At 47.7% G+C, this 15,099-nt stretch overlaps 1 protein-coding gene and 1 long non-coding RNA gene across 2 annotated transcripts in view; one reads left to right on the top strand and one right to left on the bottom strand.

Annotated features, from left to right (window-relative positions):
* The window catches only part of LOC112255094, a 56,718-nt gene extending 45,738 nt beyond the window's left edge, over positions 1 to 10,980 (bottom strand). The window contains exons 1-2 of the long non-coding RNA XR_002954232.2: positions 10,859 to 10,980; positions 10,050 to 10,115 (exon numbers count right to left, since the gene is read on the bottom strand). This is a non-coding gene — a long non-coding RNA (uncharacterized LOC112255094). The remainder of the gene's footprint in view (positions 1 to 10,049; positions 10,116 to 10,858) is intronic.
* Positions 10,457 to 13,807, top strand: pde12 (phosphodiesterase 12). The gene is made up of 3 exons (XM_024428154.2): positions 10,457 to 11,948; positions 12,063 to 12,141; positions 12,677 to 13,807. The coding sequence occupies exons 1-3, from the start codon at positions 10,710 to 10,712 to the stop codon at positions 13,117 to 13,119; spliced, it is 1,761 nt and encodes a 586-aa protein (XP_024283922.1). The 5' UTR covers positions 10,457 to 10,709; the 3' UTR covers positions 13,120 to 13,807.
* Positions 13,808 to 15,099: the final 1,292 nt, after the last annotated feature.

The raw sequence follows: 15,099 nt of genomic DNA, 5'->3' as shown, positions 1-15,099 counted from the left end.
TGCAGCAGCCAGGTGACTCTATTAACCAGAATGGTGACTCTATTAACCAGAATGCAGCAGCCAGGTGACTCTATTAACCAGAATGCAGCAGCCAGGTGACTCTATTAACCAGAATGCAGCAGCCAGGTGACTCTATTAACCAGAATGCAGCAGCCAGGTGACTCTATTAACCAGAATGCAGCAGCCAGGTGACTCTATTAACCAGAATGCAGCAGCCAGGTGACTCTATTAACCAGAATGCAGCAGCCAGGTGACTCTATTAACCAGAATGCAGCAGCCAGGTGACTCTATTAACCAGAATGGTGACTCTATTAACCAGAATGCAGCAGCCAGGTGACTCTATTAACCAGAATTCAGCAGCCAGGTGACTCTATTAACCAGAATGCAGCAGCCAGGTGACTCTATTAACCAGAATGCAGCAGCCAGGTGACTCTATTAACCAGAATGGTGACTCTATTAACCAGAATGCAGCAGCCAGGTGACTCTATTAACCAGAATGCAGCAGCCAGGTGACTCTATTAACCAGAATGCAGCAGCCAGGTGACTCTATTAACCAGAATGCAGCAGCCAGGTGACTCTATTAACCAGAATGCAGCAGCCAGGTGACTCTATTAACCAGAATGCAGCAGCCAGGTGACTCTATTAACCAGAATGCAGCAGCCAGGTGACTCTATTAACCAGAATGGTGACTCTATTAACCAGAATGCAGCAACCAGGTGACTCTATTAACCAGAGTGCAGCAGCCAGGTGAATCTATTAACCAGAATGCAGCAGCCAGGTGACTCTATTAACCAGAATGCAGCAGCCAGGTGACTCTATTAACCAGAATGCAGCAGCCAGGTGACTATTAACCAGAATGCAGCAGCCAGGTGACTCTATTAACCAGAATGGTGACTCTATTAACCAGAATGCAGCAGCCAGGTGACTCTATTAACCAGAATGCAGCAGCCAGGTGACTCCATTAACCAGAATGCAGCAGCCAGGTGACTCTATTAACCAGAATGCAGCAGCCAGGTGACTCTATTAACCAGAATTCAGCAGCCAGGTGACTCTATTTACCAGAATGCAGCAGCCAAGTGACTCTATTAACCAGAATTCAGCAGCCAGGTGACTCTATTTACCAGAATGCAGCAGCCAGGTGACTCTATTAACCAGAATTCAGAAGCCAGGTGACTCTATTAACCAGAATGGTGACTCTACTAACCAGAATGCAGCAGCCAGGTGACTCTATTAACCAGAATGCAGCAGCCAAGTGACTCTATTTACCAGAATGAAGCAGCCAGGTGACTCTATTAACCAGAATGCAGCAGCCAGGTGACTCTATTAACCAGAATGCAGCAGCCAGGTGACTCTATTAACCAGAATGCAGCAGCCAGGTGACTCTATTAACCAGAATGCAGCAGCCAGGTGACTCTATTAACCAGAATGCAGCAGCCAGGTGACTCTATTAACCAGAATGCAGCAGCCAGGTGACTCTATTAACCAGAATGCAGCAGCCAGGTGACTCTATTAACCAGAATGCAGCAGCCAGGTGACTCTATTAACCAGAATGCAGCAGCCAGGTGACTCTATTAACCAGAATGCAGCAGCCAGGTGACTCTATTAACCAGAATGCAGCAGCCAGGTGACTCTATTAACCAGAATGCAGCAGCCAGGTGACTCTATTAACCAGAATGGTGACTCTATTAACCAGAATGCAGCAGCCAGGTGACTCTATTAACCAGAATGCAGCAGCCAGGTGAATCTATTAACCAGAATGCAGCAGCCAGGTGACTCTATTAACCAGAATGCAGCAGCCAGGTGACTCTATTAACCAGAATGGTGACTCTATTAACCAGAATGCAGCAGCCAGGTGACTCTATTAACCAGAATGCAGCAGCCAGGTGACTCTATTAACCAGAATGGTGACTCTATTAACCAGAATGCAGCAGCCAGGTGACTCTATTAACCAGAATTCAGCAGCCAGGTGACTCTATTTACCAGAATGCAGCAGCCAAGTGACTCTATTTACCAGAATGCAGCAGCAAAGTGACTCTATTTATCAGAATGCAGCAGCCAGTTGACTCTATTAACCAGAATGCAGCAGCCAGGTGACTCTATTTACCAGAATGCAGCAGCCAGGTGACTCTATTAACCAGAATGCAGCAGCCAGGTGACTCTATTAACCAGAATTCAGCAGCCAGGTGACTCTATTTACCAGAATGCAGCAGCCAGGTGACTCTATTTACCAGAATGCAGCAGCCAGGTGACTCTATTAACCAGAATGCAGCAGCCAGGTGACTCTATTTACCAGAATGCAGCAGCCAAGTGACTCTATTTACCAGAATGCAGCAGCCAGGTGACTCTATTAACCAGAATGGTGACTCTATTAACCAGAATGCAGCAACCAGGTGACTCTATTAACCAGAGTGCAGCAGCCAGGTGACCCTATTAACCAGAATGCAGCAGCCAGGTGACTCTATTAACCAGAATGCAGCAGCCAGGTGACTCTATTAACCAGAATGCAGCAGCCAGGTGACTCTATTAACCAGAATTCAGCAGCCAGGTGACTCTATTAACCAGAATGCAGCAGCCAAGTGACTCTATTAACCAGAATTCAGCAGCCAGGTGACTCTATTTACCAGAATGCAGCAGCCAAGTGACTCTATTTACCAGAATGCAGCAGCCAGGTGACTCTATTAACCAGAATGGTGACTCTATTAACCAGAATGCAGCAGCCAGGTGAATCTATTAACCAGAATGCAGCAGCCAGGTGACTCTATTTACCACAATGCAGCAGCCAGGTGACTCTATTAACCAGAATGCAGCAGCCAGGTGACTCTATTAACCAGAATGCAGCAGCCAGGTGACTCTATTTACCAGAATGCAGCAGCCAAGTGACTCTATTTACCAGAATGCAGCAGCCAGGTGACTCTATTAACCAGAATGGTGACTCTATTAACCAGAATGCAGCAGCCAGGTGACTCTATTAACCAGAATGCAGCAGCCAGGTGACTCTATTAACCAGAATGCAGCAGCCAGGTGACTCTATTAACCAGAATGCAGCAGCCAGGTGACTCTATTAACCAGAATGCAGCAGCCAGGTGACTATTAACCAGAATGCAGCAGCCAGGTGACTCTATTAACCAGAATGCAGCAGCCAGGTGACTCTATTAACCAGAATGGTGACTCTATTAACCAGAATGCAGCAGCCAGGTGACTCTATTAACCAGAATGCAGCAGCCAGGTGACTCCATTAACCAGAATGCAGCAGCCAGGTGACTCTATTAACCAGAATGCAGCAGCCAGGTGACTCTATTAACCAGAATGCAGCAGCCAAATGACTCTATTAACCAGAATGCAGCAGCCAGGTGACTCTATTAACCAGAATGCAGCAGCCAGGTGACTCTATTTACCAGAATGCAGCAGCCAGGTGACTCTATTAACCAGAATGCAGCAGCCAGGTGACTCTATTAACCAGAATGCAGCAGCCAGGTGACTCTATTAACCAGAATTCAGCAGCCAGGTGACTCTATTTACCAGAATGCAGCAGCCAAGTGACTCTATTTACCAGAATGCAGCAGCCAGGTGACTCTATTAACCAGAATTCAGCAGCCAGGTGACTCTATTAACCAGAATGGTGACTCTATTAACCAGAATGCAGCAGCCAGGTGACTCTATTAACCAGAATGCAGCAGCCAGGTGACTCTATTTACCAGAATGAAGCAGCCAGGTGACTCTATTAACCAGAATGCAGCAGCCAGGTGACTCTATTTACCAGAATGCAGCAGCCAGGTGATTCTATTAACCAGAATGCAGCAGCCAGGTGACTCTATTAACCAGAATGCAGCAGCCAGGTGACTCTATTAACCAGAATGGTGACTCTATTAACCAGAATGCAGCAACCAGGTGACTCTATTAACCAGAATGCAGCAGACAGGTGACTCTATTTACCAGAATGAAGCAGCCAGGTGACTCTATTAACCAGAATGCAGCAGCCAGGTGACTCTATTAACCAGAATGCAGCAGCCAGGTGAATCTATTAACCAGAATGCAGCAGCCAGGTGACTCTATTAACCAGAATGCAGCAGCCAGGTGACTCTATTAACCAGAATGCAGCAGCCAGGTGACTCTATTAACCAGAATGGTGACTCTATTAACCAGAATGCAGCAACCAGGTGACTCTATTAACCAGAGTGCAGCAGCCAGGTGACTCTATTAACCAGAATGCAGCAGCCAGGTGACTCTATTAACCAGAATGCAGCAGCCAGGTGACTCTATTAACCAGAATGCAGCAGCCAGGTGACTCTATTAACCAGAATGGTGACTCTATTAACCAGAATGCAGCAGCCAGGTGACTCTATTAACCAGAATGCAGCAGCCAGGTGACTCTATTAACCAGAATGCAGCAGCCAGGTGACTCTATTAACCAGAATGCAGCAGCCAGGTGACTCTATTAACCAGAATGCAGCAGCCAGGTGAATCTATTAACCAGAATGCAGCAGCCAGGTGACTCTATTAACCAGAATGCAGCAGCCAGGTGACTATTAACCAGAATGCAGCAGCCAGGTGACTCTATTAACCAGAATGCAGCAGCCAGGTGACTCTATTAACCAGAATGGTGACTCTATTAACCAGAATGCAGCAACCAGGTGACTCTATTAACCAGAGTGCAGCAGCCAGGTGACTCTATTAACCAGAATGCAGCAGCCAGGTGACTCTATTAACCAGAATGCAGCAGCCAGGTGACTCTATTAACCAGAATGGTGACTCTATTAACCAGAATGTAGCAGCCAGGTGACTCTATTAACCAGAATGCAGCAGCCAGGTGACTCTATTAACCAGAATGGTGACTCTATTAACCAGAATGCAGCAGCCAGGTGACTCTATTAACCAGAATGCAGCAGCCAGGTGACTCTATTTACCAGAATGCAGCAGCAAGGTGACTATTAACCAGAATGCAGCAGCCAGGTGACTCTATTAACCAGAATGCAGCAGCCAGGTGACTCTATTAACCAGAATGCAGCAGCCAGGTGACTCTATTAACCAGAATGCAGCAGCCAGGTGACTCTATTAACCAGAATGCAGCAGCCAGGTGACTCTATTAACCAGAATGGTGACTCTATTAACCAGAATGCAGCAGCCAGGTGACTCTATTAACCAGAATGCAGCAGACAGGTGACTCTATTAACCAGAATGGTGACTCTATTAACCAGAATGCAGCAACCAGGCGACTCTATTAACCAGAATGCAGCAGCCAGGTGAATCTATTAACCAGAATGCAGCAACCAGGTGACTATATTAACCAGAGTGCAGCAGCCAGGTGAATCTATTAACCAGAATGCAGCAGCCAGGTGACTCTATTAACCAGAATGTAGCAGCCAGGTGACTCTATTAACCAGAATGTAGCAGCCAGGTGACTCTATTAACCAGAATGCAGCAGCCAGGTGACTCTATTAACCAGAATGGTGACTCTATTAACCAGAATGCAGCAGCCAGGTGACTCTATTAACCAGAATGCAGCAGCCAGGTGACTCTATTATTAAAGTATTAAAACTGAGGACCAGGTTGGTCATGGCTCACATCAAAACTATCATCCCAGACACTCTGGACCCCCTCTAATTCGCATACTGCCCCAACAGACCCATAGATGACGCAATCTCTATTGCACTCCACACTGCCCTTTCACACCTGGACAAAAGGAGTGAGAATGTGAGAATGCATGTGAGAATGCTTTTCATTGACTACAGCTCAGTGTTCAACACCATAGTGCCCTCCTAGCTCATCACTAAGCTAAGGACCCTGTGATTAAACACCTCCCTCTGCAACTGGACCCTGGACTTCCTGACGGGCCGCCCCCAGGTGGTGAGTGTAAGTAACAACACATCGGCCATGCTGACCCTCAACACGGGGGCCCCTCAGGGGTGGGTGCTTAGTTCTCTCCTGTACTCCCTATTCACCCATGACTCCAACACCATCATTAAGTTTCCGACGATGCGATGGGGGTAGGCCTGATCACTCCCGACGATGAGACAGCCTATAGGAAGGAGGACAGAGACCTGGCAGTGTGGTGCCAGGACAACCTCTCCCTCAACGTCAGCAAGACAAAGGAGCTGATTGTGGACAACAGGAAACAGAGGTCCGAGCATGCCACCATTCACATCGACTGGGACGGAGTGGAGCGGGTTGAGAGATTCAAGTTCCTCGGTGTCCACGTCACTAAAGACCTATCATGGTCCAAACACACCAATACTGTAGGGAAGAGGACACGACAACACCTCTTCCCCCACAGGAGGCTGAAAAGATTTGGCATGGGTCCTCAGATCCTAAAAAAGTGCTTCTGCTTTACCATCGAGAGCATCTTGACCACAGTCGGCCCTTTATGGCGGAAGATTGACGAGGGCGGCATTTTCTGAGCTAAACTGACCAAGACGCACCTCCAACAACAACACATAAAACTACCAATCTAGAATAAATAAATCATGTAGCAGATATAGGATATGATAGAAAGAGTTTGTAGCCTTTTCTGTAGCCTACAGGCTGGAGATAATATGGATGAAAATGTAATGAGACAAACACTTTGTACATCATGCAGGTTTCTCCGATAAAATATCCTTAGTCACAGGAATCAGAACTAAGCCAACGCTACGGCCTGTTTTACAAATGGTGGACCTACCACATGGATGGGCATTCATCACATTCCATTGCGGCCGACATGGTAAGGCTACACCCCAGTAAGTACGAGCCAATGTATTGGTCCTGTTTGGTCCTGTTTGGTGTTTTGGTGTTTTACAAACGGTAGGCTTACCACATAGATGGGCAAACACAGAGGTCTATGTTTGGTTCAGGTTTGGTGTGGTCCAGAATGGCCTTGAATTCAACATCCATGGACATAGATTTTTGTCCGGTCCGGACCAAATCTGAACCAATCATAAACGTCTATGTTTGGTTCAGATATTTTCCGGTCTGGACCAGCCTTGATTTGGTCTATAAGTTACGTATTTTCAACATTCTGAAAATAAGTATTTTCTAATTTTCTTTCAGAATGAAAAATTAGCCTGATTTCAACGTTGGGAAAATACGTATTTTCACCTTTCATTAAGAACATAAATTGAACTTAACTTCAATGTCTAGAAAATATGTCTTTAAGACGTCTTTTCAACCTCATTTTGCTTACTAGGACTATTGCAGTTTGCGGAGACTGCATTTTTTGGTCTCGCCTAGGGCGGCAGAACGGACTGGCACTGATCTTGACTGGCTGCGTCCCTGCTTGGTATGACAACTGCTTGGCATCCGACCACAAGGCGCCACAGAGGGCAGTGCATATGGCCCAGTATATCACTGGGGCTGAGCTTCCTGCCATCCAACACCTCTATACCAGGCGGTGTCAGAGGAAGGTCCAAAAATTGTTAAAGACTCCAGCCACGTAAGTTATAGACTGTTCCCTCTGCTACCGTATGACAAGCGGTACCGGAGTGCCAAGTCTGGGACCAAAATGTTTCTGAACAGCTTCTACCCCCAAGCCATAAGACTGCTGAACAGTTCATCAAATGGCTACCCAGACTATTTACATTGACCCCCCTTTTTTAAACGCACTGACATCTATCTACACTCACTGGGCTCTACTCACACATACTACACTGACATTCCAACACACACATACACACACATGCGTATTGACGCCACACACACACATTCACACATAGACACACTTTCACACGCTTCACATACGCTGCTGCTACTCTGTTTATTACTAACCTGATTGCCTCGTCACTTTTACCCCTACCCATCTACCTCATTACTACCTGGTACTTCCTGTATATAACCTCATTACTACCTGGTACCCCTGCACATTGACTCAGTACTGGTACTTCTTGTATATAGCCTCATTACTACCTGGTATCCTGCACATTGATTCAGTACTGGTACTTCCTGTATATAGCCTCATTACTACCTGGTATCCTGCACATTGATTCAGTACTGGTACTCCTTGTATATAGCCTCATTACTACCTGGTATCCTGCACATTGATTCAGTACTGGTACTTCCTGTATATAGCCTCATTACTACCTGGTACCCCTGCACATTGATTCAGTACTGGAACCCCCTGTATATAGCCTCATTATTGTTTTTTATTGTGTTAATATACTGAATAAAAATATAAACACAACATGTAAAGTGTTGGTCCCATGTTTCCTGAACTGAAATAAAAGATCCCAGAAATGTTCCATATGCACAAAAAGCTTATCTCAAATGTTGTGCACAAATGTGTTTACATCCCTGTTAGTGAGCATTTCTCCTTTGCCAAAATAATCCATCCACCTGACAGGTGTGACATATCAAGAAGCTGATTAAACTGCACAGGTGCACCTTGTGCTGGGGACAATAACAAGCCACTCTAAAATGTACAGTTTTGTCACACAACACTATGCTAAAGATGTGTCAAGTTTTGAAGGAGCGTCCAATTGGCATGCTGACTGCAGGAATGTCCACCAGAGCTGTTGCCAGATCATTTAAAGTAAATTTTTCTACCATAAGCCGCCTTCAATGTTGTTTGGCAGTATGTCCAGCCAGCCTCACAACCGCGGACCACGTGTAACCACACCAGCCCAGGATCTCCACATTCAGCTTCTTCACTTGCGGGATCGTCTGAGACCAGCCACCTGATGAAACAGATGTATTTCTGTCTGTAATAAAGCCCTTTTGTGGGGGGGGGGGACTCTGAATGGCTGGGCATGGCTCCCCAGTGGGTGGGCCTGGTTCCCAAGTAGGTGGGCCTTTGCCCTCCCAGGCCACCCATGGCTGTGCCCCTGCCTAGTCATGTGAAATCCCTAGATTAGGGCCTAATAAATGTATGTAAATTGACTGATTTCCTCATATGAACTGTAACTCCTTAAAACCCCTGAAATTGCTGCATGTTATGTTGATATTTTTGTTCAGTATAAATCCTCTTTTTTATTTGCTAATCTTCTCTTACTTTTTAACTCTGCATTGTTGGTTAAGGGGTCGTCAGTCAGCATTTCACGGTAAAATCTACACCTGTTGTATTTGGCGCATGTGACAAATAACATTTGATTTGCTTAGGTAGGCCTGTTCGGTTCCTCTCCCAAAAATGATACACAATAATGGGCCAGTTTTTTTTTAACCTTTATTTTACTAGGCAAGTTAGTTAAAGAATAAATTCTTATTTTCAATGACGGCCTAGGAACAGTGGGTTAGCAGCGTTGTTCATGGGCAGAACGACAGATTTGTACCTTGTCAGCTCAGGGATTGGATCTTGAAACCTTCCAGTTACTAGTCCAACACTCTAACCACTAGGCTACCCTGCCACCTCTACACTCTAAGCACTAGGCTACCTGCCACCCCTCTAACCACTAGGCTACCCTGCCGCCTCTACACTCTGACCACTAGGCTACCCTGCCGCCTCTACACTCTAACCACTCTGAACCACTAGGCTACCCTGCCACCCCTAACCACTCTAACCACTAGGCCACCTCTACCTCTAACCACTAGGCTACCCTGCCACTGCCACCCTACACTCTAACCACTAGGCTACCTGCCACCCCTCCACTAGGCTACCCTGCCACCCCTCTAACCACTAGGCTACCTGCCACCCCTCTAACCACTAGGCTACCACTGCCACCCCTCTAACCACTAGGCTACCTGCCACCCCTCTAACCACTAGGCTACCTGCCACCCCTCTAACCACTAGGCTACCTGCCACCCCTCTAACCACTAGGCTACCTGCCACCCCTCTAACCACTAGGCTACCTACCCCTGCCCTCCCCACTAGGCTCTAACCACTAGGCTACCTGCCACCCCTCTAACCACTAGGCTACCTGCCACCCCTCTAACCACTAGGCTACCTGCCACCCCTCTAACCACTAGGCTACCTGCCGTCTCTACACTCTGACCACTAAGCTACCTGCCACCCCAGTGGAACAGTGGATAGCAGGTCTGCCTATGGGCAGGGAGACCAGGGTTCGAGACGCACAAGGTGTGTGACATTGTTGCCATTCGCAATAAAATCACCAAGTTATAATACACTTAACACATAGGAAGATTATTACCTGTGTAGGCTTTGTCAGCTGGTGTGTAGAGTTCAGGGACAGATGTTTGTCTGTCTGATTCAGCTCCTATGAAGTATGTAATGTGAATGAGACAGCACTTTCTACTCATTGTTTTGGCAGATGAAGTAGTAGACAAACATTGTAATCAAATAAATAACGAGCACATCCCGTAATAAGAGGACAGTGTCTGGGAGTGGGGAGGAGGAGTTAGCGTTAGGGTATTTGCTAGCTACTAGAGTTTACTCCAACGCCACTTTCATTACGGGAGGGGTGTTTTTCCCCTCGGAACAGGTTTGTAGAACACCCCTAGTCTACACTAGGTGGCAGTATGTGCCATATGTTAGAAGAGGTTTACCATTGAGTTAAAAAGAAGAAGTTGAGAAAAACAGTGAGTACTATCGTGGAAATGATCGAAATACGTGATAAAGTCGTGGTAAAGAATGAGATGGTCGTTAAAAAATATATATACTATGTTCAGCCCTATTTAAAGTTCATAGTCAAGTTTATGCAATTAACATAATCGAATCTGCTACTCTGAAAACGGAAGCTACTGGTTGTTCGGTTGGTGAATTAGACGTTTGACGTTTCAGATCACCGCTTTCGCTCCACTAGCTAGCTATTCATACAGCGGACTATTTGTCCACTCATGCACTAGGCCCTATGTTAAACTATTTGACAACCGCCTCCAGATTATTTCTCCGAAACACCGTGCCCATCTCGTCGAGGGGTAACTACAACATAATTTGTCGGTTTTACAGGAGAATGGATCGAGCCGTGGTAAGATGTGTCCCGTGGGAATCCAAACTCACTATTTCCTTCGTCCTTGATGGGAGCAACAAACACATGCTCAGGGACCAGACCGAGGAGCTAGGCAAAGCACTGGCACGGATCGCTAACAGTATCATCAAGGGCCAGGGCAAAGCTAAAAAATACAAGAAAAACAAAGGCGCGCCCACAGACGCCCAGGAGCCGGCTGCAGCGGTGAGGCTGTACTACGACGGAGACTTTGTGGCAGAGGATGCTCTAAACTCCGATGCCTGGCAGGATGGGGCAGTCTTACACGTGGGTGACCGTAAGTACACAGTGGAGAGGAACCCTCCCACATTCACCACGGCAGAGCTGCCCGCTTCTCTACTGGCCGGGTTCCCCGTGTGCCCGAAGCTCAAGGTAGAATTCGGGGATTTAAAAGACTGTCGGTTTAAATGGTTCAAGGAGAGCAAGTCCGGTGCAGGTGATGAGGAGCATCGAGGAGAGAATAGTTGGACCGAAGCCGGGAGCGAACGAGTGTTCATCCCGTCAAATATGGACATTGGCTCCAAGCTTAAACTGACGTGCACGCCGGGTGACGGCAAACGGTGTGGGATGGACAATGAGTTAGTAACCACCGGTACAGTCGAGGCAGGGCCCGGTTCCTGTACCTTTGACAACAGACACATGTACACCAACAAGGTCACAGATGGCATGACCGTCAGAGTAGTGTCATACAACATCTTAGCTGACGTTTACGCACAAACAGACCTCTCCAAAACCGTCCTTTACCCTTATTGTACTCCCTATGCATTGGAACTGGACTACAGACAAAGTCTGATAAAAAAAGAGCTGTCCGGCTATAATGCTGACGTCATCTGCCTTCAGGAAGTGGATAAGAGCGTGTTCGCCGACAGTCTGTCTCCGGCCCTGGATGCGTTTGGCTTCGAGGGGGTCTTCAGGATTAAGGAGAAGCAGCACGAAGGTTTGGCCACCTACTACAGGAGGTCAAAGTTTAAACTGCTCAGTCAACACGACATCATGCTGAGTGAAGCTCTGACGTCAGACCCTATCCACAAAGAACTGTCGGACAGAGTGAACAGCAACCCTGCCTTGAAGGAGAAGGTGATGCAGAGATCTACCACACTACAGGTACAGTAATATGGTGTGTTTTGGCTCCCGGTTGGGATCCGAGGCCCTCAAGGATCTGCTTTTGGGCTCTCAGTTTGGCTCTGATTGGCTAAGATCTTATGTTCTCCTCTCTAGGTGAGTGTCCTTCACTGTCTGAACGATCCATCCAAGAAGATCTGTGTTGCCAACACCCACCTCTACTGGCATCCCAAAGGTAAAGTGTTATTTTATCAGCAGTAGGTTACTACACTAGTTACAGCCCAGAGGTGTTATTACACTTATTACAGGAGCCCAGAGGGGTTCCTCATCAAGTAACATGGTGAGGTAAAACAGAGGTCAAACTCAGGGCCTTAGCTATTTTTTAAATCTTTATTTAACTTGGCAAGTCAGTTAAGAACAAATTCTTATTTACAATGACAGTCTAGGAACAGTGGGATAACTCCCTTGTTCAGGGGCAGAACGACAGATTTGTACCTTTGTCGGCTTCGGGGATTCGATCTAGCAACCTTTCGGTCACTGGCCCAACGCCCTAACTACTAGGCTACCCGCCGCCCCATGTTGTGCTATGCAGCACAACATGACCTATTTCACACTACTGGGTTGGCACGGTTACATCTACCATACTGAGCCGAGCTGGAACCATGCTGAAAACTAAACATCCAAGCCAACCTATCACGGTTTGAGTTGGCACACTAGTGTGAATCAAGTCCATACTCCATGGTTATAACAGTTCTATGTCCTCACCACAGGTGGGAATGTACGTCTGGTCCAGATGGCAGTAGCTCTGAAACAGCTGCAGCAGGTGATCACCCAGAGTTACCCCGACGCTTCGCTCCTCTTCTGCGGCGACTTCAACAGCACCCCGTCCTCGGGGGTCTTCCAGCTGGTGAGCCAGGGGGTTCTGCACAGCACCCACCCGGACTGGAGCTCCAACGGACCGGACGAGCTCTGTCCCATGGAGGTCTCCAACCCCTTCCAGCTGAGTAGCGCCTGCGGGGAGCCGGCCTATACTAACTACGTAGGGGGCTTCCACGGCTGCCTGGACTATATCTTCATGGACCCGCGGGTGCTGCAGGTAGATCAGATGATCCCTCTGCCCAGCCACCAGGAGGTCACTACCTGTCAGGCCCTCCCCAGTGTCTCACACCCCTCTGACCACATAGCGCTGGTCTGTGACCTCAAGTGGAAGTAAAGCTCTCCCTCCTGTTTACAGCAGTCTGTGGCTGATCAACCATTTCTGTCTCTGTACCAGGGCCCCGACAGTGTGTCTCTCTACCAGGGCCCCTACAGTGTGTCTCTAAACCATGTCTGTCTCTCTACCAGGGCTCCTACAGTGTGTCTCTGTACCAGGGCCCCTACAGTGTGTCTCTAAACCATGTCTGTCTCTGTACCAGGGCCCCTACAGTGTGTCTCTAAACCATGTCTGTCTCTCTACCAGGGCCCCTACAGTGTGTCTCTGTACCAGGGCCCCGACAGTGTGTCTCTGTACCAGGGCCCCTACAGTGTGTCTCTGTACCAGGGCCCCTACAGTGTGTCTCTACCAGGGCCCCTACAGTGTGTCTCTAAACCATGTCTGTCTCTACCAGGGCCCCTACAGTGTGTCTCTCTACCAGGGCCCCTACAGTGTGTCTCTGTACCAGGGCCCCTACAGTGTGTCTCTCTACCAGGGCCCCTACAGTGTGTCTCTAAACCATGTCTGTCTGTCTCTACCAGGGCCCCTACAGTGTGTCTCTAAACCATGTCTGTCTCTCTACCAGGGCCCCTACAGTGTGTCTCTAAACCATGTCTGTCTCTCTACCAGGGCCCCGACAGTGTGTCTCTGTACCAGGGCCCCTACAGTGTGTCTCTGTACCAGGGCCCCTACAGTGTGTGTCTCTACCAGGGCCTGACCAACTAGTGTGTCTCTTTAAACCATGTCTGTCTGGGAACTGAAACTTGTCAGGGCCCCCCTAGACAGTGTGTCCAGTCTATCCAGGGCCCCTTGTCCAGTGATTGAGAAACAGTGTGTCTGCTGTATTGAGAAACCAGGGCCCCTACAGTTCTGTTATCTACCAGGGCCCCTGGACAGTGTGTCTCTAAACCATGTCTGTCTCTGAGAAACTGACCAGGGCCCCTACAGTGTGTCTCTAAACCATGTCTGTCTCTCTACCAGGGCCCCGACAGTGTGTCTCTGTACCAGGGCCCCTACAGTGTGTCTCTGTACCAGGGCCCCTACCAGTGTGTGTCTCTACCAGGGCCCCGATAGTGTGTCTCTAAACCATGTCTGTTCTGTACCAGGGCCCCAAGTTAAGAAAACAGACAGTGTGTCTCTAAACCATGTCTGTCTCTGAGAAAACAGACAGGGCCCCTACAGTGTGTCTCTGTACCAGGAAAACAGTGCCCCTACAGTGTGTCTCTACCAGGGCCCCTACAGTGTGTCTCTACCAGGGCCCCTACAGTGTGTCTCTACCAGGGCCCCTACAGTGTGTCTCTACCAGGGCCCCTACAGTGTGTCTCTGTACCAGGGCCCCTACAGTTTGTTTCAGGGTTCTGACCAACTAGTACTTCTCTTGTTTAAATAAAAATGATCAGTCTGGGAACTGAAATAGCAGTGAGCAGCCTCCCTGAGACCAGGGCCCATATCCATAAAGCTTCTCGGAGTAGGACTGCTGATCTCGGTTTTCCCTTTTGTAGAGCATTCTGATTATATACTGTATGGACAGGGGGAGCTTTCTGAATACATGTCCAGTGATTGAGAAACTGACCAGCCCCCCCCCCGAGATGCTTTCTGAATACTTGCCCAGTGATTGAGAAACATTAATCTAGTCAAATCCATAATCAATGGGATGTGGAGGATCAGTTTATTAACAGTTTGCTGAGTAATGAAATGGTTTGTTCTTCAATATATCCTTCAACCAACATGTGGATCCACGTATGACTGCTGTTTATCATACAGATAGGACCTTAATGCCTTTGATTATTCAGTTGTAATTGAATAAAGATGAATTTCGTCTGCACTGTGATCGTATTTTACTCACAAAGAAAATACACTGCAGATACATTGGCTTACATTCACTCAGTGAGAAAACGGATACTATCACAGTGTAACACAGAGGGCACTAAAATACAAATGTTATGCATGTAATATAACACACCATGAAACAGATGGGACTGCTCAGGAAGGCGCTTCTCT

Source organism: Oncorhynchus tshawytscha, linkage group LG07, assembly GCF_018296145.1.
Source record: "Oncorhynchus tshawytscha isolate Ot180627B linkage group LG07, Otsh_v2.0, whole genome shotgun sequence".
In the NCBI taxonomy this organism is placed as follows: domain Eukaryota; kingdom Metazoa; phylum Chordata; class Actinopteri; order Salmoniformes; family Salmonidae; genus Oncorhynchus; species Oncorhynchus tshawytscha.
Note: the sequence above shows the minus strand (reverse complement) of the source record. Positions and strands in the feature narration are given on the sequence as shown.

Coding starts and splice junctions, on each gene's coding strand:
- pde12 (XM_024428154.2), top strand. CDS start 10,710: ATGTTAAACTATTTGACAACCGCCTCCAGATTATTTCTCCGAAACACC. Junction 11,949..12,062: donor AGAGATCTACCACACTACAG/GTACAGTAATAT, acceptor TCTCCTCTCTAG/GTGAGTGTCCTTCACTGTCT. Junction 12,142..12,676: donor CCTCTACTGGCATCCCAAAG/GTAAAGTGTTAT, acceptor TCCTCACCACAG/GTGGGAATGTACGTCTGGTC.